Below are 27675 nucleotides of genomic sequence, written 5' to 3' on the forward strand. Positions count from 1 at the left end.
TTAATATTTCTGAGCTTTAATATTTTTCTTATTTCTCAAATACCTAGAATATGAAATACTGTAAGAAACACAGGAGACTTTATTTTTTTACCACATACATAACTACTTTCTTAGGATACATTGTCACCCCAAGAAGTTATGAATTAAATTGTCCCATAATGATAGATGACCTCAGCTGTGGGGATGTTTCTCCCAGCATCTGGCTATTCTGACACAGTTCCTCATACATCCCAAAGAACAACAGACATGTGTGTGTGTTTCTCTCCCTCTCACGGTGTGTGCACGAGCATGCATGCACACACACACACACACACACACCCTTACTTTGAACAAGATTCACATTCTATTCCATGCAGATCACGGGTCCAGCCAATTCCGAGGATATAACCAGACACTGACTTAAGTATTTCCTAAACAATTTATATTAATTTTTAAAAATCTGACTGACTGAAACACATAGGCAAACCCTAGCAGAATGTTAACTAATCCCAAACTGGTATAGGCAGTATTTGGCTTCATATAAACACCATATTACAAGGAAAATTAGCAGACAGTATGACAAGTACTATGATAGCGCAATGCACAGGTATCATCAAAACATACAGAAGAAACTCCTTAGAATCAAGGAATGTTCCTAGAGAAAGTAACATTTCAGGTGAGTCCTCAGTTGATTTATTCACACCCTCAAAATATGAAATACATCAAGACCCAGGAAGAAATCAAAAAGATCTCTGATGTGCCAAAATAGATGTTACTATATGAACTTTCTTGTAGAAGAGCTCTTAAGGTCTTTATGCACAGTTCATTGACTTTTAAATTACATACAACAAATACACTTGAACAGAACTGATATAAGAATTTACTATACATGAAGCATAGGGTGCAGGGAGATTGTGGCAATCAATAAAGCTACTTAAAGTGGGAGGCAGGGGTTCAGATTTTATTCTGTAAGCCATAGGAAGGGTTTTATGAAAGTTAAGTGATAACAGGGATATTAATGAAAGATGATCCTAGCCACAGTATAAAAGATGGTTAGGAGGAACATTAAGAGTCCAGAAGTTGAGAGACCAGTTATAAAATGTTTAGAATAGTAAAGGGGAAAAATAATGAGGAACAAGTTTAAGACAAATGAGTGCAATGGAAATGAGAAGATAGCCACAAAAACAATCAAAAATTTAAATTAATTTGTTGTGGATAGCAAAATGTGAAGATGAGAGAGAGTGGGGTACAGAATAATTCAAATTTGACTTAAAACTACTAATTTTTTTTTGAGACAGAGTCTTGCACTGTCGCCCAGGCTGGAGTGCAGTGGTGTGATCTTGGCTCACTGTAAGCTCCGCCTCCCGGGTTCACGCCATTCTCCTGCCTCAGCCTCCCGAGTAGCTGGGACTACAGTTGCCCGCCACCACACCTGGCTAATTTTTTGTACTTTTAGTAGAGACAGGGTTTCACCATGTTAGCCAGGATGGTCTCGATCTCCTGACCTCATGATCTGCCCGCCTTGGCCTCCCAAAGTAACATTACTATTTTTAATGTTCACAATAATGACTTAATCCATAAAAAAAAAAGGATGCTCAACATATTCAGTGTAGCAATTTATCTTAAGTATGTAGTTCATAGAGTGACGTCTTGGTGAAACAGAAGGTAACCTGCTCATATATGCCCCCAATAAAAAGAATTATCCATCCATCCATAACTGTGAAACCCTAAGACATAGGAAGGTCACTTAGAGAGGGTACACTAACACCTAAGTGGCTGATCTGCTCCACTAAGCTTGCTTTTGCATTCAAGCCCAGAAGCACCCCTGTCCCTCAAGGGTCTTGACTATAGCCCCATTTGACTTTGAGCCTGCAACCAAAATCAACTGCCAAAGAGTTCAGAGAAATCATGCATACTAATGACTTGGCAGAAAAGCTCATCAGTCTGCTGATATTCATCTCAGTAGTGAACCTGGACGTTGAACTGTGGCACCGCTCCAGGCCTCCCTAGCTGAGATCCTGGCTCATAGTTGCTTACACAAGAACCCAGGGGGAGATTCACACAAATCACATGGCCCAGGACTCTGATCCTCCCTGACAGGCTCACCAGCCTCTATCCCACAACATACCCTGAGAAGACCCAGTCTCAGCCCCACCCAGTGCAGTAGAGGAACTATCCTATCTGTGCTGAGACCTGCTGGGAGATGCATGCCACTCTGAGCCAACAAGACAAGCTTCCCAAATCTGTCCCTACAGCAGAGTCCAAGGGGACTCAGTCTTAGCTCCAGCCCCTCCTGCTGCAGTCTGGGAGCTATCTCATCTATGTAGGGACCTTCCGGGAGACACATGCTCATCTGAGCCAATGTGACAAGAACACCAACCTCCATCCCACTGCAGATTCCAAGGGAGCCCCGTCTCAGTAACAGCCCCCATTGTTACAGTCAAGCACTTTTGCAGTGACCAGCTGAGTGATGCATGCTGATCTGAGCAAATATATTGGGGCCAACCTCCTTCACACAGCAGATCCCAAAAAAGCCCAGGCTCAACTCTAGGCCTTCTTACTGCAGTTAGCAGCCCATCCTGCCTATGCAGAAATATGCTGAAAGGCACATTCATCTGGGCGACTGGGATAGTCTTCTGGACTCAGATCCCTGGCCAGCATTTCCATGCAGCCCAAGTATCTGCCTTGGGTCTACTCCAGGTCCATCTGGGCCAGAAAGCCATATCAACTAAAGAGACCCTGTGAGATTTGTGGCAAGCCTGCACTCAGAGAGTCTCTGTGATGGTAATATTAAGTGTCAACTTGATTGAACTGAGGGATGCAACATATTATTTCTGGTTGTGTCTGTGAGGATGTTGCTGGAGGAGATTAGCACTTGGGTCAGTGGACTGTGAGACAAAGCCCCACCCTCAATGTGGGTGGGTACCATCCAATCTGCTGCCAGTGTGGCTAGAAAAAGCAGGCGGAAGAAGATGAAATAAGCCAACTTGCTGAGTCTTCTGGCTTTCATCCTTCTTCTGTGTGGGATGCTTCCTGCACTTGAATATCAAACTCCAGATTCTTCGCCCTTTGGAGTCTTGGACCTACACCAGCAGTTTGTCATTGGCTCTCAGGCCTTCAGCCACAGACTGAAGGATATACTGTCAGCTTCCCTAACTTAGAGGCTTTGGGACCTGAACTGAGCCACTCCTGGCTTCACTGCTCCTCAGCTTATAGATGGCAAATTTTTGGACTCATATCACCTTGTGATCATATGAGTCAATTCTCCTTAAAAAACTCCTTTTCATATACACATAATCCTATTAGTTCTGTCCCTCTGGAGAACCCTAATACAGTCTCCTAGTGTTTAGATAGCTGAAGTGGTCACAGGCTCAGGAAACACAATACTCAGTTGGCTTAGAATCCTTGGAAGGTCTCTAAAGAAGGACAGGCACAAACAAAGGAAGACTGTGAAGACTAAACTAAATACATAATCCCTCAATGCACAGACAGCCTGCAATTTCACAAGCATCAAAAAGATTCTGGGTAATAAAATCTCAACAAATGGACATGAGGCACCAGAGGCCAACCCTTAAGTGATAGAGATATGTGATCTTTCAGACAAGGAATTCAAAATACTTGTTTTAAGAAAGCTCAATGGACTTCAAGAAAACAGAGAGAATCAATTCAGAAATGTATCAGGGAAATTTAACAGAGATATTGAAATCATAAACAAAACCAAACAAAAATTCTGGAGCTAGAAAATACAATGAGCAAAATGAAAAATGGAATAGAGAATATCAACAGCAGGATTGATCAAAAGGAAGAAAGAATCAGTGGGCTTGAAGCCCAACTATTTGAAAACACACAGAGAAAAAAGCAAAAAGAATGAAAAGAAATGAACAGTTTATGGGAGCTATGAGACATCATCAAAAGAACAAATATTCAGGTTATTGAAGTTAAAGAAAAAACTGAGAAAGACAAAGGGGTAGAAAGCTTATTCAAAGAAAAACAAAAAACTTTCCAAGGCTTGAAAAGATATAAATATCCACATACATGAAGGTTAAAGGTCACCAACCAGGCTCAACCTCCCCTCTCCAAAATAAAAACAACCCAAGATTTATAATTAAACTCACACAGATCAAAGATAAAGGATCCTGAAAGCAGAAAAGAAACAAATAACGTATAAGGAAGATCCAATATACCTGGCAGCAGAATTTTCAGTGGGAACCTTAGGGTTGGAGGGAGTGAAATGCTTCAGAGTGCAGAAAGAAAATAAAATACTTAATGAAGAATAGTGTACCCAGCAAAACTATCCTTCAGAAACAAGATAAAGACTTTCCCAGGCAAAAAAAAAAAAAAAAAAAGCTGAGGAAATGTATCGCTATTAGACCTGTCCTTTTAAAAAAGGCTAATCAGGGTTCTTCAAACCAAAAGGAAAGAACATTATTGTTATACTAATATGATAATCATGGTTCTCAAATCACTTATATCTTTAGTAAAAAGAAAATACAAAACTATTAAAAATAATTACAAGCACAATTTGTTAAGAGACGATATAAAAAAGGCAAGTTGTAAAATCAAAAATTCAAAATGTTGGAGAAGAGGAAGTTAAGGTGTACAAATTTTTGTTTTCATTTGTTTCTTATCTTGCCATCAAAGTTAAATTGGTACCAGTTTGAAATAATTAATATTTTTGTAAGACTCAAGGAAATTACAAAGCTAAAAACTGTAATATATACACTAAAAATAAAAAAGGACAAATTAAAACATGCTACCAGAGAAAAATCACTCAGCCACAAAAGAAGAGAGTAAGAAAGAAGGAAACAAAAAGAAGTTACATAATACCAAAAAAAAGTATCAAAATGGTCAAAGTAAGGCCTTGCCTATCAATATTAAAATTGAATGTAAATAAACGAACTTCTCTACTTAAAAGACCAAGAGTGGCTGAATGGAGTAAAAAACAAGACCCTCACACCTGTAATTCCAGCACTTTGAGAGGCTGAGAGAGGTGGATCACTAGGTCAAGAGTTCGAGACCAGCCTGACCAACTTGGTGAAACCCCATCTTTACTAAAACAATTAGCCAGGCATAGTGGCAGGTGCCTGTAATCCTAGTTGCTCAGAAAGCTGAGGCAGGAGAATCTCTTAAAACCAAGAGGCAGAGGTTGCAGTGAGACAAGAGTGTGCCACTGCACTCCGGTCTGGGCAACAGAGTGAGACTCCATCTCAAAAAAAAAAAAAAAAGACTCAACTTTGATATGATGCCTAGAAGAAACTCACTTCACCTATAAGAGCACATATAGACTAACAGTGAGGAATGGAAAATGATATTCCATGCAAATGGAAACCAAAAACTAGCAGGAGTAGCTATATTCATATCAGATAAAACAGACTTTAAGTCACAACTTGTAAAAAGAGACGAAGAAAGTCATTATATAATGATTTATAAAAGGTCAATGTGGCGAGAAGATATAACAAAACTAAAAACATGCACCCAACAGTGGAGACAGTGGAGCACCCAAATATATAAAGCAAATATTAATAGTTCTACAGGCATTTCTTGCTTTGTACTACAGTGCAAATGATTGTAGTACAAAGCAAGAAATGTCTATTCATAACATAATATAAAGTCAAATAAACAAAACTAGTACTTTTCATTTACATGTGGTAAATTAGGTTTTACACAAAGGGGACTGTGGACAAGGAATTAAGAAAGTGAATACTAAAACAAGGATCAGGGTTCACCCAATGAAACAAGCTTTAGATAAATAGCAAAGTGTGTTTTTGTTGAGGGGTTAGGGGTGGTAACAAATTTTGATGCAGATTTTATTCAGTTTAGAGAAACTGTCTAGGCAAACTGTGGCCTGACAATAATCAGAAAGGAAATTGATGGGGTCATTGTTTTTACTGCAATTACCATCATGCCAACTATACATTATTGCTGTTGTTCTTACAGCAATTGTCTGCAAAAGTCAAGGATATGGCATAAAATAATAATCCAGTGAAGAGATTTCTTTATTCAGGCAATATAACTCAATGTATATATACTGCTTTTTAATTATCTGGCTTAACTGAAGGAAAGAGGTTAGAGAACCTGGAAAAAATGGTCATTGTTCTCTGTAAATGACGAAGACAACCTAGTCATCAATGCTAGAAAGTACAAGATTATGGTCATTTCATGAATTTTTTCTCTGCTGAGTACAATGTCAATATCTCGGTATCAATAGAAAGATTAATATGGTTTATTAATAAATATCCAACATAGAGGTAAACATTCTTGATATTTTGTTTGAAAATGTGAAAATATAGTATAAAGCCTCAACTGATTGAAGGGTCACTCCACTGCCACAGAAAGATGGACTACAGGACCTGTGGATAAGAATGAAACCATGCTTTTTCCTCCAAAACAAAACAAAACAGAAAGAAAAAAATTTAAGACAGTTGAAACTCTAACTTGAAAATCTGGCACTGTGAAGAAAATATGCATTGCAATAATTCAAGTCAAGTGTTACTAATAAGGCATAATGAAAAGACTGCAGGGTCCCCAAAAAATATGACTTTATAAAGAACTATGTACTGATGAATCTTACCTGGATGGCCTGCAAAATGCAACCCAAGTAGCTGAACTCATATGTTGCATTGGTCTCGAGTTTTATGAGAAGTCAGAGCAATTTCATTACCAAGGGAAGTTATTTTCAGCTTGAAGTTTAAGTTGCCAAAAATCACCGTATTTTGGTTCAAAGAGTTAAAAAGTCTATATTCAGTTTCAAAGATAAATATTACACTTTACTACTAACAGAAAACTTAAGGAATCATAAGCTGTGATGCCATATTTTTTGCTCCATTTGAGGTCAAACATACATCAATTTCTTAAAAATGAAGAGAGCAGCAATCAGCATGTACTAATTTTGTGGACTCTTTCTATATGCTTATTACCTCTTATCCCTTTTACTGCTGTGCAACAGTTTTCTGAGTTGTATACTGTTACTACAATTTTACAGAAAAAAATATTAAGTGCAAAGAGGTGAAGTAATTTTTCCAAAGTCACACAGCTTAGCAAATGGCAGAACTGGGATACAAGTCTTTCAACTGTTACACTTGACAGAGAAACTGCCCCAAATATTTGGCCACCATCTGCACAAAAGATAACGCAACAGATTAAAGTACAAGTACTATGACTACTCATAGAATATTATTAGCAGAAGGGCTTTAGGAGTCACTTAGTCTAACCTACTCACCTAAAACTGAGGCAAAGTACAAAGAAGGTGAGTAATAGTCAAAAGTCCTAGAGCAAGTTAAATGGCAGAAATAATAAGAATGTAGAATTGTGGTTTCCAAACCAGTACTCTTTCTAAAAATTATGATGTCCTGTTCTCTCTAAGTCCTTAAAAGAGGCATGAAATGTCTCAAGATTTTAGATGAAAGTTAATTTGGGGCTAGACAAAGCTGGCTGCTAAAAATAATTTTTAAAATTTAAAACACAAGATTTTACACATTATTAGCAATTCAAATTCAAATGTATTTCTGGTGAGCAGATCAAGTGGCAATGGTGAAGTCTAATTCTTTCTTAATAGATGGTAGCATAGGCTAATTGGAAAATAAGAATTTTATTAGTACCCATTATAAACAAGAGACCGTTTATATCTAACTACAAAGTTTAGGTATATATAGTATAGTCTAAGTCCCATATTTGCTCACAAGTTATGTTACTTTTAAAAAATGTATGTTAGTCTTGCCACATATTTTACCTCCTAGATAGCATGTGCTTTACTGATAAGAATGATCAAGAAAAACTGCCATTAATAAGTACCATTAATTGAGTTATTTTTAATAGCATTATTTTTAAAATTCCATGGCCAATATTTCAAGTATCCAAGTTTACAAAATAACAAAAATATCATAAACACATGTGAAAATATTTGTCCAGCTGTTCTATTAATCTAGTGAGAAGTAAACCTGACTTATCTTTTACTGTGCTTCATTATTTTACACCATATCAGTCACAAACTCAAGTATAATATTTACACCTTCTGTTCTTACAATTTTGCCCCTTTAATCACCACCGGGTTTTTTTCAGTCCTCCCAAAGGCTTTTTAAATGTGTCTGACACCTGCCTGGTGCCTTTAGCTATTACAATTCAAATGAAGTTTTTATAAGTTCTAAAATGTCTAGGGAAGGCAAGTTAACCTAAGTGTTAACTATGGTTAAACGTTATGGAATATGCTCATAAAAACCCAAACTCACATGAGATAGAATTACATATATGTAATGTGAGTAAAAGAACTTGAAAATTAATAAAAAGTACAGTATCAGCACATACAGAAGGCCATTCTGGGAAAGCACTTCAAAGAGTTTGAAAATAGGTTTTAATTACTAGGCAAGAATGCTGTGGGCAAGTAAAAACCCTAAAATGCAAGAGGGGCTGGCAGGAAAGAGAACAGAATTCGAACTGCTCCTCTCAAAAAGTATAATACAATCCTTCCCCAAATTCATTCACTCTATTTAGGAAAAAGAAAAATGACACATTCCTTCAGAACTTACATTGCAGGGACCATGCTGGCTACAATTAAGCAAGTTGTAAAATGTGCATTTACACATATATACATGCCCATGAAATCCCCTTCTGTTATTAATGACTACTTTTGTCACTCTCAGTCTCCTTTACTGACTTCCCCGCAGAATCTCAAACACTGGTTTCCAATTTCCATATTTTCATCTCCATTTCCATATTTTCATCTCTCTAAATGATGATCCTCTTGAGCTACAAATCCATACCAACAACTGCCTTTAAGCCATATTCAACATTTTGTCCCAAAGGCATTTCAAATTCAACAGGTATTTTCTCTCTCACCTCCAACCTGTTTCTCCTCTTCTCCCTGGGGTTAGGATATTTCCATCTGCCAGTCATTGACAGTAAAAATTTTTATCACCTTTGACTTATTTTCTTTCTCATTTCTCACATACAATCAACAACCAAGAGCTGCAGATTCTACATGTTACCCGTTTCTTCATATTAGTTGTTGAGTCAAATATCTCCCCCACTAAATTATGAGTTGCTACATAACGAGGAGCCCATCTAATATATCTTTGTTTACTATGTACAGTGCCTGACACACAGAGAAGGTGCTTAACACATTTTTGTTATTCCAGTTGTAAAACTTGTATAAATATTTTTTAAAGTGTTACAGACATGACATTGTAATATTTATTTCATCTCTAAATTTCATTCAAAAAGGAATTAAGATGGAAAAAAAAACTAGTCTCTCTCCATTAGCTAATTTATCCATGAATTTAAAAAAACCAACAATAAAATTTGCTTATTTTCAAACTTCTTGTAAGTCTAAAATTATTCTTCTCTTTCCAAATCTCTCTACGTCTTCTTAGATTCCAAACGCTAAAGATTTTGTTATAGTTCTTATTGTCATTTTCTGCTTTTAGATAAATGTTATTTATGGGATATTTTCATATCAAACATCTTTTTTTATATATCAGCTTTATCAACTGATAAAAGCCCAACTCACATAATTAACATATATATAGTCTTAACATATGATGCCACAACTTTAACATAGTATCCTGTATAAATAATGACAAATTTCAGTAAATCTGATCTAATGTCTTCATAACCTTGTAAAACTGACAACGGCACAATAACTATTCCACTTGTCCCAATAATTACAGGTTACTATTCATTATTCTCCAATAGTCATTCAAACAGGGATAAAACTAAGTATATGTCTTTGTTTAATACGGACATTAATAACTGCCAATTTAAGCAAATAAGGCAGATAATACAACACTATTTGGTGAAGTCAAGGGAATTTTTAAAGTTAAAACAAAACAAAACTCTAAAGGAAATTAAATGGAAACTCAAAAGATTTCAGACTCTAGATAAGCCCGAATAGTAATAAACCTATAGAAGGAGAATATAGAGTTAGGATCCACAAAAGGCATGAAATGACATAGTTCCTGGTGAGACTAAACTGGAAGCTGCACCCAAGGTGAAAGAAAAAATAACCAAAACACTAAGAGAAAGAGTTCTTTATAGCGCTGGGGTCTGGGTTTGGGGCCAGAACTAACACACACCTTTATAGGCTTCAACTGAGAAGTGCAGTGAAACAGGCAAGTTCAGGGCAGCCCCAAACCGAGGTTCCCCAGCCAAGTTCCTCTCAGGGCTTTTCCCAGTAACTTTCCAGTATCATTATGGGCAGGGGGACTATGAATAGGAGAGGTCATCAAAGCCCTCACCCATGAAATCCACAATCTTCTTCATGATTCTTCTTTGCCTTACTCCATACATCCGTTCACTGCAGTACAGAACTCAGAGTTAGCCTTTTAAACTTCAATTACTTCATCTACAATATGCCCAGATCTATGATACTGACCTCAAAATTTATTTAAATATATATTTTTTTTAGCAAAGTTTAAGATTTACAGAAGAATTGAGCATATAGTACAAACAGCTCCCATATGCCCACCCACCCCAGTACACTGTTTCCCTTATTATTACTATCTCCTATTTGCATGGTATATTTGTTACAATCAATGAACCCAGATTGATATATTATTATTAAACTAAAGACCACAGTTATTCAGATTTCCTTAGTTTTTCCCTAATGTCCTTTTTTTTTTTTCATTCCAGCATCCTACCCAGAATATTGTAACATTACATTTAGCTATCATGTTTCCTTGGTGGTGACAGTTTCTCAAACTTCCCTGGTTTTTGATAACCTTCAGTTTTGAGGGTACTAGTTAGTGATTTTACAGAATGTCTTTTAACTTGGATTTGCCTAAAGTTTTTCTCATGGTTGGATAAGGGTTACGAATACTCAGGAGGAAGACGACAGAAGTAAAGTGCTATTCTCACCACATTATCTAAGGGTATATATAGTCATTCCTCAGTATCCACGGGAACTGGTTCCAGGACCACTGCGGATACCAAAATGTACACATACTCAAGTCCCATAGTTAGCCTGCGGAACCTGAGGATACATAGTTAACCCGCCTTATTTGGGAGTTTCCATATACCACAAGTACTGTATTTTCAATCTGTGTTTGGTTGTGGAACCTACCAAAAAGGAAGGCCAACCGTATTGAAGAAAAAAAAAAAGTGCATATACGCGGACCCACTGAGTTCAAGCCCTTGTTGTTCAAAGCGTCAACTGTACTGTCTACATGACTTATCACTGAAGATGTTAACTTTGATCATCTGGCTGTGGTATGGTTTGTCAGGTTTCACCACTGTACAGTAGCTCTTCGCGTCTCCTCTTTCCATATGAAATTCTTTGGAAAGAAGTCCACACCCAAGGAGTGGGGTGTTACACCCCCCTAAAACTTTTTCATTTGCCTTTTTAAATATAATGCTCTCCAAAGTTTATAATGTACAAATGTTATACTTTTCTAGATGAAAAAAATGAGACTTACAGAACTTGCTTAAGGTTGCAAAACTAAAAAGTGCTAAGGTTAGGAAGTAAATCCAAGCTATGTGAATTCCAGCTTAGTGTTCTTTTCATCAGGACTTACTCGATATCAAGGGCACAAATTACATACTAACAGGTAAATTTTAAGCTCTACATTATCCCACTATCAGTCTTTTTCTAGGCACTTCTATTTCATTCCACAGTTTCCTGTATCTTTGGCCGTGATAACCCTTTCCTATTAACTTCTACTCCTAGACCAAAGCCATGTTTTTTTTCTGTTTTCTCTGTCCTAGAGAAACAAAATTATTTTTCAAACCAGTTCCCAGAAACATATTAACATCTTTCCACTTCTCTGAACCTACCCTACAGAAACTACTTAAACTACCTTCCCTGGTAACTTTGTGTAATTAATGAAAAAAGCCATCGGACACTAGTTTTATTTTTTTAAAAAACAAAAAGAAAAATGGAAGAGCATATAATACAGTGGTTAAGAGCTCAGACTCGATTCAGAAAGTTCTGAGACTAAATTTCAGTGCCATCACCACCACTTAGACCTTGGAAAAGTCACTTAACTTCTTAAAATCATTATCCTTATTTGTAATCTTAAAGCATTCTGTAATTAAAAGAGGTAGCTATGCAGTTTTCCATGCAAAAATTTAAAAACAGAAGTCTAAAGATGAATTTGGAATTTTAAAATTTCAGATTATCTTGTACCTTTGATAAGAGAATATTAATATATCTAGTAAATGACAAATAGTAATTACAGATGCTCCTTGATTTATAATGGGGTTATGTCCTGATAAACTCATCAAAAATTGAAAATATCCTAAGTCATAAAGCATTTAATACACCTAACCTACTGAACATCCATTTTAGCTTAGCCCACCTTAAACATGCTCAGAATGCTTACACGGCCTATAGTTGGACAAAAACATGTGGCAGCACAGTGCATTGTAAAATGTTGGCCATGTACACTCATGATCACATGGCTGACTGGGAGCTGTGGCTCACTGTTACTGCCCAGCATCATGAGGGAGTACTGTACTGCATATCAAGCTCAGTAAAAGATTAAAATTTGGCCGGGTACGGTGGCTCATACCTGTAATCCCAAGCACTTTGGGAGGCCGAGGTGGGTGGATCACAAGGTCAGGAGTTCAAGACCAGTCTGGCCTACATGGTGAAACCCCGTCTCTACTAAAAATACAGAAATTAGCCGGGTGTGGTGGCGGATGCCTGTAATCCCAGCTACTTGGGAGGCTGAGGCAGAGAATTGCTTGAACTCAGGAAGCAGAGGTTGCAGTCAGCCAAGATCATGCCAATGCACTCCAGCCTGGGCGACAGAGTGAGACTTTGTCTCAAGAAAAAAAAGATTAAAATTCGAATTATGATTTCCACAGAGTGCATATCACTTTCACACCGTTGTAAAGTCAAAAACTTAAGTAAATTCATCTTAAATTGGGGAGCACCTGTACTCTGAATCGTGCACTACTTTGAACAAACCACAGGTTTTTCCAGAAATGAAATCTATTTTATACAATTCCTCTCTGAGACAAGTATAGAGAAGAAAATTTCCCAAAAAGTCAAGGATATACTAAGCTCATTACATTCCTGTATTCACCAGAATAATTTTTTGCTGAAAATCCCTGTCAGAAGCCTAACCACACTTCTTGTAGAATTAGTGACAGTTCTTCATATAGTAAAGAAATGCAGCTATCCCAGGGCAATTAATCTATTGTAGCACTTCAGACAAAAGCAAGAGAGAAGCAGCAGAGAGGAAATTTCAACTGAAAAGTATTTGACGTAATCAGCCCAGATAACAAACTAAACTTACACAACATGTCGAAAGTCACAATCTACACGAAAACACATATATATGCCAGAGGGCATTAAGAGCCCACACAAGCCAAGGTGAAGTCTCCACCCTGAATACAGTACATATCTTTTAATCCCTGTTCAGAAAAGATGCATAGAGGAAGCTAAAATGTTCTTTCATAAACTTAGAGGAATAAGTGTAAATCTATCAAAATATCTTTAAGATTAAAAGTAACTACCATTGTGAAAAGCAATAGGGAGTTTTTCCTTTCAGTCTGTTTAAATACTTGTGTTTCCTAACTGGCTAGAGAATTCTAGTGTATGTCTATTTTTTCTGATCACTTTAAAAATGTGTAAGATTTGTTATTTCAAAATTTCAAACTAACTTGTAACACTTAAATCCTGTAGAAAACAAATACATAGGTTGAAACCAAACATGTAGGTTGAACAAAAGTTGCCAAGTTTTTTAAACAGGAAGTTAAAATAAAAGAGAACAGGGCCAGGTGCAATGACTCATGCCTGTAATCCTAGAACTTTGGAAGAGTGAGGCAGGCAAATTGCCTGAGCTCAGGAGTTCGAGACCAGCCTGGGCAACGTGGTGAAACCCTGTCTTCACTAAAAATACAAAAAATTAGCCGGGCGTGGTGGTGCATGCCTGTAATCCCAGCTACTCAGGAGGTTGAGGCACAAGAATCTCTTGAACCTGGGAGGTGGGGGTTGTGGTGAGCCGAGATAGTGCTACTGCACTCCAGCCTGGGCTACAGAACAAGACTCTATCTCAAAAAAAAGAGAACAGAATATGAATTCCCAACTTCTTTGGCTCCATTTTCTCATACATAAGCTGTATGGTATTGCTACTTTAAAACTTTCCTCACAAACACTGAATAGATGAAAATAACAGGACCAATGAAAATGCTAGTAGAAGGCAAATTATTTTCATATTCCCAACTTTGTATTTAAAAAAATTTTAAACATATAGGAGAGTTGAATGAATAGTACATGTTGAGTATCCCTAAATCTAAAAATCCAAAATGCTCCAAAATTCAAAACGTTTTGAGCTCCAACATGACAATCAAAGAAAATGCCCACTTTGCATTTTAGATTTCAAATTTTCAGATTAGGGATGCTCAACTGAGAAGTATAATGCAAATATTTCAAAATGCAAAAAAATTCAAAATCTAAACACTTCAGGTCCGAAGCATTTTGATAAGGGATATTCAATTTGAAAAATAAAAACCCATCATCCATTAAGTATATCCTTCACACAGATTCAAAACTTGAATAATATTGTCAAACTACACTAAATTCTAAACTGAATAAAAAACCACACTAAATAAAAATTAGTAACTAGGACACGTAATAGTCTCTGAGTTACGAACTCAATTAAGATAATTTGTTAACACCACATGGCTTTTCTGTCTGTGACCTAAAAATCTAATGAAAAAGCTCAAATAAGTGAACGTGTGCCTGGTTATTTTATATAACAGTGGACAAAGTTAAACCTTTCAAAGAATCATTTACGATTTCCTCATAGTGAAAAAAAGACTAAAAGTGAAATTGTCTAAGGTTATGAAATGTTTATGTTCAAAAAAGATAATAAATATATTTCTAAGTAATTCTAGAATAGTCCAGAAAGCAGTCTTGGTAGTACCTAAAATTATTACCTTGGATCAGAAAAAAAGTAAGACACTGGTTTGTAAGAAAATAAGTGTGCTCTTAAGAGTCAAGTCTAAAACTTATTTGATGAGGACTTGGCTCACAGGTTCTCAAGTAAGTTTTAGATTTCCAGTAGACAAGAAACACTCTAAGACTATGAATATACAATTGTAAAATATACAAGGTAAGAACAGAAAAATGGAGATGACAGTAAAAAGACTAGAAAATGCCAGTAAACAGCCATCCCCATTACCACTTGATAAAAGGACAAGGACCAAGGAGAAATCAAGATGTCCCGGGAAATTTCAAAATCACTCGTTACTTCAACCCTTAAAACTGCAACCTTTGCTGTGTGCAGCAGCTCACTCCTATAATCCCAGAGCTTTGAGAGGCTAAGGTGGGAGGGCTGCTTGAGGCCAGGTGTTTGAGACCAGCCTGGACAACACAGTGAGACTCTGTCTCTACAAAAATGTTAAAAAGTTAGCTGGTGTGATGGCTCACACCTGTAGTCCTAGCTGCTCAGGAGGCTGAGGCAGAAGGATAGCTTGAGCCCAGGAATTTGAGGTTACAGTGAGCTATGATCACACCACTATACTTCAGCCTAGGCCACAGAGTGAGACCATGTCTCAAAAAAATAAAAACTAAACCTGCAACCTTTAAAACTGTAGTTGTGATTCCCCATAAGTGATCATGCTATAAATGGTCTCTTCCCCCTATATTTACTCTCCAATATCTTCCAGAAAATAAAAAATATGTTGAAGATACTCTTAAAGAACAAACAGCTTAATCACACCTAAGTATCATTCTATATAAATCTTAAGTAAAGCCAAAAGTTGACAAACTACTCTGAAGTTTTATGCTTTCAAACTGCCCATGATTTCAATGTTCTAAGATAGAAAATGCATTCTGTTATGCAAAAAATTCCCTGGTAATATCAAAACAGATGATCGTGTGCCTTTTCTGAAATGAATGGATAGTAAATCTATTTAGGTACATATTTTTGTGATACAGTCCACAGAAATGGATTTACGGTTTTATATGTGTGGATTAAGTACCTGGATACATCATAATGCTACATAAAATTAATATCTGGTCCTAAAGTAAGTGTACAACTACATATCATGAAAGATTATCTATCCCAGTTAATGGGAGCAGAGCAATGAACGAATAAAATGTGTGTGTGTGGTTCAGAATAAAAACAATGAACATATACTTTCTGACTGGAAAAGTATTTTTAAAGAATTTAGTATACAAGTGCTTTGTTCATTTGAAAATTCTAGGTATATAAATATTGAATTCGTTATCACGTTTATCTTTAAATCCTGGTTAAGTAAAAGTCTATAATTAAAAATGTACAAACAAAAAAAAAGATTAGTTTCTGTTACACATGGATATAAGAAATATCAGAATCAAGAAACTAAATAAAGCAGTCTTCTCGATGTCTACCATGATTTGCTGATTACTCACACAAATTTATTTCTTATCACTCATCTCCCTATATTATATCACCATCAATATCAAAAAAAAAAAAAAAAAGAATCACTGCTCGTTAAGATGCCTTTATTCATTCTCCTAAAAGTAGGAGTCAGAGGATGGGCATTGGCGGAGGCCAAGAGAGAGTAGCCGCTAAAAAATTTAATATCCTACCTTTATAGCTAGAAAATTCAGTCCACTCTCATTGGCCAAAGCCTTTGCTATCATTGTTTTAGAGCACCCAGGTGGCCCATACAGAAGAACTCCTTTAGGTGGCTGAATACCCATTCGAATGAAAGACTCTGGATGTTTTAAGGGCCATTCCACAGCCTGTTTCAACTTCAGTTTGATGCTTTCCAGTCCTCCTATATCTGACCAGGATACCTGAAAAATAGAACATTTTCCAAATGTAAGTTTTGCCAGGACAAACAGAGAACTAAAAAAAATAAAACACATCATTAACAGAAGAAGTGCAAAAAAGAATAGAACCATTTAAGAATCAGGAAAATCCTTTAAAAAATTCTAAGGAGTATCAAGAAGTAAATTAGGAGTACATAAAAAGTGAACTGCATATTGTAAAAATACTAAAAAAAAAAAAAATTCTGCTTGTAAGTCTCATATAAATAACTGTTTAAATGATTGAACAAAGCATTACATCTAACCTTCTAGAAAGATTTAGAAGTTAGTTTTCATCTGTCTGAAAGTGGTTTGAGTCAGTCATCCAAGGTCTCATCTATGTATCTAATTTCTTATACCTCTTTTTTTAGCAAAACTACTTCCAAGCATATTTTTGTAGATCTTTATAGAACACACAATCATTTTTATCTTTGGCATATAAAGTATCTCCAAGGTTTTATTTTTCTCCACTAAGAAATACCCCCAGAACTGCATATGTCTTAAGAATATACGTGTACCAGAAAACGTACACAAGAAATAAAATAAGGAGACAGGAATCCACACGTTAAAGAACCAACTATAACAACCAGTAACCATTAACAACCACAGTTCAACAGAAAGGATACTAAGTACAATAACTAACAGAAAAGGCCTTTGGGAGTTCCCAGGAGGAAAAGATTACTTCTAGCTGGAAGACAAACCTAAACGCCAACTCTTGAAGGATAGATGATATTTGGAAATGCGAGAACAGGGAAATGGTAGGTACAGGCCAAAAAATGACAGAAAGCTCAGAAGGAAAGAAGCATAAAAAGGATAAGAGAAAAAATATTTGAGGGAGGATAATAAAGAAAAGTTGAAGTCATAGCATAGACCCTGAAGACCAGATGAAGGAATTCAAGAGAACTCTTCGTACATACTTGGAAGTCTTCGAAGGTTTTTTTAATCTAGAGAGAAATATGGTCTGAAATGTCCTTCTGTAAGACTTCTCTGACAAGATTCATTAGAGAGATCAATTAATGACATAAATATCAGAAAAAAAAAAACACACCTTGAGCTAGAGTAAACACATGCACATACTGAAAACTCACTGGAAACATACTTCAGAGCTATAGTTGTGGGTTCTGGGAGTAGAAAAAGAAACAGGAAAAACTTAAAGCTACATTTGGAAAGGGGTGGTGAAACAAAATGGAATCAAGGGCAATATTCGGGATTCAGACTCGGACAAATGAGTAATTAAAAGTTACATGAAAAGAAAGAAGGGAACATGTTTGGGAACTAAGCAATATGATACATAAAGTATCAACTGGGACTTGAATACAGTAGAAAAATATGGACTATGTGATGACTAATCAATCCATATGAATGGAAAGATTGTCTGGGGCCTGAGTGATGCATTCTCTATCCCTAATTTCTTTACAAGTATGTATAGACCCCATGTTGTAACAAATACTCCACCATAAATATAAACCCTTCTTAACAAAAATATTTCTTAGGCATGTAAAGTCTCACACATAAAGTATGTTACTCATACTGCTTTATAACATACAGTACAAATTTAAAAAACCACTTTCACACTCTTCAAAATACTGTAGACATCAATTCAATTCTATTGTACAAGTAATCCATAAAACTTAAGCTAGACCAAGCTTGTCCAACCTGCAGCCCAACACAAATTGGTAAAGTTTGTTAAAATATTATGAGTTTTTTTGCATTTTTTTTTAGCTCATCACCTATTGTTCATGCTAGTATATATATTTTTTTAGTTTAATATGATTTTATTTAAAAATATGTACAACTGAAAGAGGGATCTGATCCTTTGTTAAAAGAAACCAATTTTCACAGTATATATTTGGCCATTTTAGCTTAGTGGCAAATAATAACAGAAAAGGAAGTTTCTGTTCAAATCCTCACTCCAGCACACTCAGCCAGGTGCTTGGCAAGATGACACATTTCCTGGCCTGAAGCTCAGTTGGGAAAAACGTGAAGGATTCCTTAACTCATTGTCTGTGACAAATCCAACTACCTTTTAACTCTTAACAATTGCAAGTATAAAATACTTGAAATTTACGAGATGCTCCATTTAACGGAACAACTCAAATGCTAAAAAATTAGGTCAAGTACTATGCTTTAATATTTTTAAATGTTACTTAAAACTTATTGAGACAAGATATGCAGCACATTCTTGGTATTATAAACTCCTGCTGACAACTGCTGCTTCATGGTCAAAAACTTTTAAAAAACAGAAGAAACCATAAGCATTGGTATACAACAATATCTGCAGGGAATGTCATGTTTTACGTTTTGTTAACTGAAATTAAACCTGACCAAATAAAAAACAAAAACAAAAAACAAAGGTCTAGAAAACCGACACCCATGTCATTTTAAATGATGAGGTAGATTGTTTCCTATGCAGTAAAATGAAGACAACAAAAAAATCCATATAACTTTCAAATCCTCTTAAAAAAAAAAGTCCAAGTTATAGTCACTTTCACAAACAAGACATTCATAAACTATGTGGTGGAGAGGTCATATTCAGACAGGTTCTGTACTTGATGTATTACTCAGAGATTCAATAATCAGTCTTGGATCAATCAGCTCTCCCCAAAATACAGTGATCTTGCTCTCCTGCATCACAGTGTACTCCACTACCACGGTTCCATTTTCATTGTGATAAACCAAATCAAATTTCCCAGGTTCTCTCAAGGAAGGTAAGGATGAAAGAATTTCTCTATCTACTTGCTGTATCTCTGGATTGCGGCTTAATATTTTTCCTTGTAATCAGAGACATCAGGAGAGTGTAACTCGACGTTAGTTCCAAAGATTAAATGCAATCTTTTCTCCAATTTGAGGGGCAGCTGCTAACAGCAGTAACAGATTACAGTCCTTCAGGTGTGTCTCTACCAGATTCTGGAAAATAGTAGATGAATTTGTTACCACTTCATTTAATTGCTGTTGTCTCTGGTTGTCAGTGCTTCTATTTACAACCCAGGAAACAGGATGCCCTCATCCTTGACCTCTCCCCCACATGCCCCGTCCCCTAGCTGCCTTCCAAGAAAAAAGGTTCTCTCCTCTACCCCATCCTCTTCCTAAACTGGGGAGAGACACACTGGGAGAAGGACCAAGAGCCTGTCTGCCACCATTTAAGCCAGAACGCTTCCATCCAGCAGCACCTGCAGTCTGTGATGACAGCCCAGGGCCTGGACAACCTCTTCCTGCAAAAAGGCTTACTGTCTTTTAGAAACCCACAGCACACTCCGGGGTGCTCGATGACATCAAGCATTGGTCATCTGACTCTGAACCAGAATCTGAACTAGAAGACGATGTTCCAGAGGTCCTGCCCTTGCTGGGCGTTAAGGCTAAAGGCAGGTTTTGTAGCCAGTTTCTCTGCAGTTGTACTTTTGGTAGAGGGTCTTTCCTTTGATAACTCAGTTGGTAATTTCTCTGAGGAATTTCTGGCCTCCAAACTGACTTTGCTGGGACCATCACTGATTGATTCATGACAAGACTCAGACTCCGAGGAGGAACTGGGACTCCCATTTGAGCAAACGCTTATACCACCTTTCCTTTTGGTTTTAACAAGGCTGTTTCTAGCAGAACCTTTTGGAGAACTACATCTCTAATTGGCCCAGTCTTTTACTGCCTGTACTTTAGGAGAGTTGGGATTCCTGGCCTTTTTTCCATATTCACATTTCTCCTTTTTTTTTGGTGATTTTCTTTTGGTCTCTTTGTTATCATCACCCGCTGTGCCACAGGTTGCTTTATTTTTTCTCTGTTTTCTTTTTGGCTTACAGTCTGATCTGTGACAGCTTTTCGTTCTAGATCCAAGACCTTCTCATTATTGTTATTGTTCTCTTGGCTCTTCCAATGCTTCTTTGAATATTTGTAATCCGGTTCAGTTTCTTCATCCTCCTCTAACTTAAATGTCCGCTTTTTTGCTTTTGTAAGTGATAAATGAATACTGTCACCGTTACTGATGACTACAGAATTCTCAGCAACTCCTCCCTCTTCTAATTTAACTCTAAGGCAGTCATTGTCTCTCACCAGGCGTGCGCTCTCAGTTGCAGGCACGAGCCCCCGCTCCAGTTAGAGGCCTCAGAGGGCCCCAGAACCGACGCCAAAGCACTGGCAGATGAGACTAATGAGATCTGTGATGACTCGGCATCTGTTCAAGTCAACCAAAAGCCAGGAAGGCCGTACAGTGCAGGGTAGCTGCTGGCGGGTATTGAAGCCCTAGCCTAACCGGCTCGGAGGCTGCCATCTTGCTCGGAGCCTGTGTTAGTATATTTTATGTGTGGCCCAAGATGATAATTCTTCCAGTGTGGACAAAAGAAGCCAAAAGATTGGACAACTCTGAGCAAGACTGAATTTATATGACTATCAAGGTCTGTGTGGAAAAGGTAAATAATGTATTAAAATATGCAACTCTCAAGATGTTTCTGCATGCCAACTCTCCTAATGACAATGGTGAAGAAAGAGTTAGAACTAAATATTATAGGTATACGATACTCAGTTTCACTTCTGCATTTCATTACTAACTGGTGGAGGAAGTTCCCTCTCTCAACTTAGGAATCTCCAACCATAATAAATATATATTCTACAGGCATTTAATTATTATAGGGGTTCCCTCTCCTGGGCTGTTTAGGACTGCTGACTATATTGAGACTTTGTGCTACTGGCACTTAATAGAAAAGATTAAAATAAATTAAATGATCTGACTTATTTTGAAGACAGGAAGAAATACAAGAAAGTGCTCAAAGAAGAACATTTCTTTGTGAGATAATCTCTCTGAGACACACTGAAAGAGCTTTCACTTTTTATGGAAGTTTTCTAAAATGTAAATGAAAAACATAAATCAAGTGATTCTTATAGTCTATGAAGATCCATGTGTTGGTAGAAGGGCTATCATTAAAGAAGGAGTAGTGGAGTTTAAGAAGAGCAAGGAAGTTGACTTAATGGAAAGTAAACCAGAGTAACTGTAGTTCTACTTATATCTCAGATGGCAACAGTGAGCTATAAATTTAAGATTCTGGCTTCTTGGTGAAGACTGCATGTCATGTAATTAGATATACCTTGTTATCTTCCTAATAGGTAAGAATAAAAACCTTAAAAAGGGAAAAGAAGGTAAAAAATAAATAAATAAACAGCTCAAAGAGAAGAGTCCATTTCAAAAATCATTAAAATTATTTTTTTAAAAAAAGTTTAAATAACTAGCTTAGGAAAGGTACTGTTACAAGTATGGAATATAAGAGGAAATGGATGATACAAAAAAGAAATGCAAAATCAAACTGTGGGGGCAAAAAGCTCAACTCTCTACTAATCAAAGCCAAAACATCCAAATTAAAATAGTGAAAAGCTGTTTTCAGCTTATAATATTAGCAAAGAGTAAAATATGGATTTCTCAAGGCCGGTAATATACAATGAAAGAACACTGTCACTCACTGGTAGAAGAAAACAAATCATAATGTTTATTAAATGTACTTGGCAACATATTTTAGAAGTTCACACACTTTTACCTAGTAATATTACTTCCTAGACATCCTCGCAAAACAGTTCAGGAAATACAAAAAGATTTCTTCTTCAAAGATTCATGGTACAACACTCTGTATGATAGAAAATAACCTAGAAACAACCTCAATGTCAAACATCAAACAAGTATTAAATGAATTATAGAATACCTAAAGAATGGATAATCATATAGACGTTAAACAAATTTTAGAAGATTACTTTATATTTTCTGAAATTTTATGTAATAAAAAAGCAGAATATAAAGATTTTAATACATTATAATCCCAATTAAAACACATATACACAGGTCAGGAGTTCAAGACCAGCCTGGCCAACGTGGTGAAAACCAGTCTCTACTAAAAATACAAAAATTAGCCAGGCATAGAGTCGGGCACCTGGAAACTCAGCTACTCAGGAGATTGAGGCAGGAGAATCACTTGAACCAGGAGGAGGTTGCAGTGAGCCGAGATCCCGCCATTGAACTCCAGCCTAAATGCCAAGAGTTAAAGTCTGTCTCAAAAAAAAAAAAAAATAAAAACCCCACCACCACATACACACATATGCATTTTCAAAAATTGTTATTGTTAAAGTGGTAGGAATACAAGTGATTTCTATATTATCCTTAATAATTTTTGGTATTATGAAAATTTTCTACAGTGAAACTGTATCATATCATTACTTTTATCATTTGACATACATACGTGTGTGTGTCTGTGCACGCGCGTGTGTGTGTGTGTGTATATATAAAAACATGAGGACCAGAAGGCAGACTAAGATCCTAGAAGCTGTGGTCAAGAAAAAAAAGAAAAGTATGATGCAGATGGGGAGTTAAGAGGTGCAGTCAAAAACAAAACAAAACAAAAAAAGCTTTGATGGGTCCCCAACATTGTCAGGGAACCACCCATTCATCTAGTAGAACTAGGTGACAAAGTTAGAGAAATCACTGATTCACAAATCTAGGAAATTTTCTTAACCTAAGTTTCCTCCACCTCCCTGGTTCAACATAAGTTTCCTTTATTATTACAACTATAATTCATTTATTCTTTCCACCTATTATACTGTGGTTAAAATTTACAACTGAAATAAACTCAATCAATTTTAAGAAATGTCTTCTATGTGCAGGATTTGTCTAGAGACTGTAGGGGCACAAAGATGTTTGCGATAATGTGCAAAAAATCTATACTCTAGAAAGAGAAATAAGTATCCTAAAAGAGATAGTCTCTGCCTAAATATATAAAATATCTGTCTTTACACAAATTAATACAAAAACTACTGAAAAACAGCTTTACAATTCTCAAATAAGATAGCGAAGATAGACTTGAAAATTGCATATATGTAAGATGTCAAGTTTTTAGAATATAAAAATCGCAGCAATTCCCACCTTGTTGATTATGAGAATAGCAGATATAAGAAGTATAGCCTATAAGAACTTATAAAGGAGGATGTAAGAATTATCTGTTACCTAAAAGTAACCATTGTTAATATTTTGGTGTAGGACCTTCTGGCCTTTCCAAATGCAAACACTCGTGTGTGAATGTGTGTGTATGATTTAACTGAGATCCTAACATATTCACAAGTTTACATTCTGATTCCTTTTAACGTCATACTTTTTTGATATAGTAAATATCTTCTAAAATTTAGAACCTGGTAAAAAAAAAAAAATGGTCTTGGGTTCAAATCTCAGACCCACTACTTACTATGTGACTTTGGGTAATTTACTTCAACTCCCTAAACTTTTTCCTCTTCTATAATATGGGGATAATAAACCCTAAGGTCTCAGGATCATTGTGAGAATTAAACAGGAGAGTATATGTTAAATTAATTGTACTTTACCTGGCATGTGGTAAATATTTAATGAATACTAGATGCTTTATTTAAATGTCTGAGAAATGATTATAAATAGTTTATATTCTGGAGGACTACTGAAAAAGATAAGTCATTACATTTTTAATTTCATAAGCAACATTTAATTACCTTCACTTTATTTTTTTTTTTTGATCTGATCACTTTAAACTAAAGGCAAGCCAATTTTGCATTTTGATTTTAGTACTTGAAAGCCAAATAAATGATTACTCTTTCTATGGCTCTGGTAATAATTTACAAATAAATATGAATCAGCTTAAACAGCCTGGCCAACATGGCAAAACCCTGTCTCTACTAAATATACAAAAAAAAAAAAATTATCCGGGCATGGTGGTGCATGCCAGTAATCCCAGCTATTCAAGAGGCTGAGGCAGGAGAATCACTTGAACCTGGGAGGCAGAGGTTGCAGTGAGCCAAGAGCATGCCACTACACTCCAGCCTGGGTGACACAGCGAGACTCCGTCTCAAAAAAAAAAATCTTATTATTACACAGACGAGTTCTAAAGGACAGGAAGTCATGGGAAAAGTTAGTCTGTAGAGAAGGATAAACACCACCATGAAATCATAAAATCCTAGAACTAGAAGAGGAATTCTAAAGCTAGCTGCTTCACTATCCTACGTTCAGACAGTATATCATCTTTCAACACCTCTCATCTTACAACAAATACTACTTTACGCTTAAAATTGTTTTTTAATTCAAGATCCTTCTTTTTAAGAATTTACAATATATCATAACTACCGTAAAATTATTCCTACAATCTAGTCTAAATTATTTTTACAATCTAACCTAAATCATTCCTGATAATATTTGCACCCGATTTTATTTTGCCCTAATGAAAACAGTGAACAGCTGCTCACATATGGCTTTATAACTTTTTGAATTAAAGTTAGAAATACAAGAACAGCTGTCAAACAAGCACAGAGCAGTGAGATAAATTTCCCAATGAACATGTCCCTGACAAACATCCTATAGTTAGTTCTTCCTAGCCAAACACCCCAAAACAAAATAAAACAACAACTACAACAAAAATTCAAACTGTACACCCATATAAGCCAAGGAAGTTGATGATCAGGTTAAAAATAAATAGAAAAAGAATACTTTTATGGACAAATTCCAAGGGAGTAAAACAAAAATTAATGAACTGAGCTACAGACATCAGAAGAATTACTATGAGAGAGGAATTCCGTAGCTCCAGGTGGACTGACAATGTTTTTATACATCTATGAGTCAAGATCCTCTTGCTTGCTCGGTGCCAAGTTTTATATCACCAGGGACAAAAATTATTTTCAAAGTATTATTTTAGAGAAAATGCCATGAAAAAGAGCACTTTACATTTTGTTTTTTCGTGCTAACAACTCCCAATGTAAGGACAAGAAGTCAGGCAGTGGCAATTGTGCTGGCACCTGTTCCAAATTCTCCGTGGGGTCATACACTAACTTTTCAACAATGTTCAAAAGACACATATTTTGTTTAGAAATCATAAATGTACCAAATTATTAAAGATACCACATACTGCAGGAAAAAAAAAAAGTTGAGAAAACCAATCTCCAAGGTCAAGAAGAATTATACATTTCCAAATGCCTCTTTAATAGAGACAAAGCAAGATTAGGAAGCAGTAACTGTTAAAATGTGTTCTTAGACCTAAACGAAAATAAGTAAAAGCCATTAGCTTTATGTAGTGAAAAGCAAAAAAAAAAAAAAAAAAAAAAAAAAAAAAAAATTCCCTTGCTGTAAAGACACATTCTATGAAGTTTTTTTTTTAAAAAAAAGAAGTCAAAGTTCCAGTTTCATTATGGTGCCATAAGGCAACTGTAGGCTCTCTCCTGTTGATTAAAAAGAAAAACATCAGACAAAACACAAAAATCTCTCAAGGACTCTGAAAAGCAATGAAAAGCAGACAACAGACTGTGGAGACAAGTAAAAACGTGAAGAAGTGCTATGCACAGGGTGAGTGGCAGGGGCTGAATATTGAAAGAGGTCTTTGCTTGTCTTTTCTCTCAGCCTTTCCCCTCTTTGTTTTATTTTCATTTTTCATAAGCAAGCTTAGGTTGAAAACATCTAACAGTTTCCCAGGTGAGAGTACAGGAAGCTAAAAAACTAGATTAGAAAGAATATAAGAAACTATACACCAAAACTGGGCCACTAATTGCTCTTGATTTGTTGGGATTTGTTGCTCTTTAGTAAATAACTTGAGAACTTCACTAAACATATAATAGCTAAGAGGGCCAGATGTTCATAGATGTCATATTTAATAAGACATTAAGATGGGAATTATTCAAGTTTAAAAAATACAGGTATCTGAAAAAAATATGAAAAATATTATCAACTTAAAGGTAATTTTTTTCAAACTGTATACATTTCAATAATCAGTTTAATGGTTACATTCAAATCTTAGCTCAATTTCTAAAATATCATTACATTACAATCACACTTTAATAAGTTTACTATGCATTGTCCTCAGATCTGGCTATGCATGAAGTCAAACCTTATAAATATAATAAATTACCCAAGTAACTTCCCTTAGATTACAAAAATGTATGTCTTAATTCACCTTAAAAATGGTTAACCATTTATGAAATGAGCTTTTAAAAAACTACCTACTTTTGTCAGATGAAGAAGTATAAGAAAAAAACCTCATAAAAAATGGAAACTTAAAAAAAGTAACAAAAATTAAGAGTCAGATCATGACAATGGCATAAAACTCGCCTACAAAATTCTTCATACCTCATTAAAATATTTTGCTTTTTCTAATTTGCCAAATTCCTTGAATAACTTCCCTATAATCACCAGAAAATGTTTTGAATATTTAAGAAAACTGCTCAGTAACTCCTGCAATTCTTACCAAGGCATAGCAGAACTAGGAAAGATAAAGGAATATGGACAATATAGAAACTAAAAACAGGGAAACTAAAAACAGAGGGAAGAGAGAGGGGATTCTACTGATTGACCCCCAAGCACAGGAGCTAAGCATATGTTTAACAAGTTTCTTAAGTGAATTTTAAGTCAATCATATGGAATGCCACATAACCAAATGACTGAAAACTAGAAGAAAGTGTTTTTAATAGTAAAAATGTTTAAATGAGTTTTGATTACTTTTCTTGATAATTTGAGGCGTCAGTAATTAATAAACAATTTTTTGTATATGTGTGTACGACTAGTGTCAGGCCTCTGAGCCCAAGCTAAACTATCATATCCCCTGTGACCTGCACATATACATCCAGATCCCCTGAAGCAACTGAAGATCCACAAAAGAAGTGAAAATAGCCTTAACTGATGACATTCCACCATTGTAATTTGTTTCTGCCCCACCCTAACTGATCAATGTACTTTGTAATCTCCCCACCCTTAAGAAGGTTCTTTGTAATTCTCCCCACCCTTGAGAATGTACTTTGTGAAATCCACCCACTGCCCACAAAACATTATTCCTAACTCCACCACCTATCCCAAAACCTGTAAGAACTAATGATAATCCACCACCCTTTGCTGACTCTCTTTTCGGACTCAGTCTGCCTGCACCCAGGTGATTAAAAAGCTTTATTGCTCACACAAAGCCTATTTGGTGGTCTCTTCACACGGACGCGCATGAAAA

The 27675-nt window shown here is 36.0% G+C and overlaps 1 protein-coding gene and 1 pseudogene across 5 annotated transcripts in view; both read right to left on the reverse strand.

The window, feature by feature from the left end:
• The window catches only part of SPATA5 (spermatogenesis associated 5), a 363998-nt gene that overhangs the window by 248537 nt on the left and 87786 nt on the right, over positions 1-27675 (reverse strand). For all 5 annotated transcript variants that reach the window (XM_023217553.2, XM_023217552.2, XM_023217556.2 and 2 more), the window contains one exon: positions 16496-16705. In XM_023217553.2, the coding sequence (XP_023073321.1) occupies positions 16496-16705 (210 nt within the window). The remainder of the gene's footprint in view (positions 1-16495; positions 16706-27675) is intronic.
• Positions 19250-20975, reverse strand: LOC111546270 (annotated as a pseudogene).

The sequence above is a fragment of the Piliocolobus tephrosceles genome, chromosome 3 (genome assembly GCF_002776525.5).
Source record: "Piliocolobus tephrosceles isolate RC106 chromosome 3, ASM277652v3, whole genome shotgun sequence".
In the NCBI taxonomy this organism is placed as follows: domain Eukaryota; kingdom Metazoa; phylum Chordata; class Mammalia; order Primates; family Cercopithecidae; genus Piliocolobus; species Piliocolobus tephrosceles.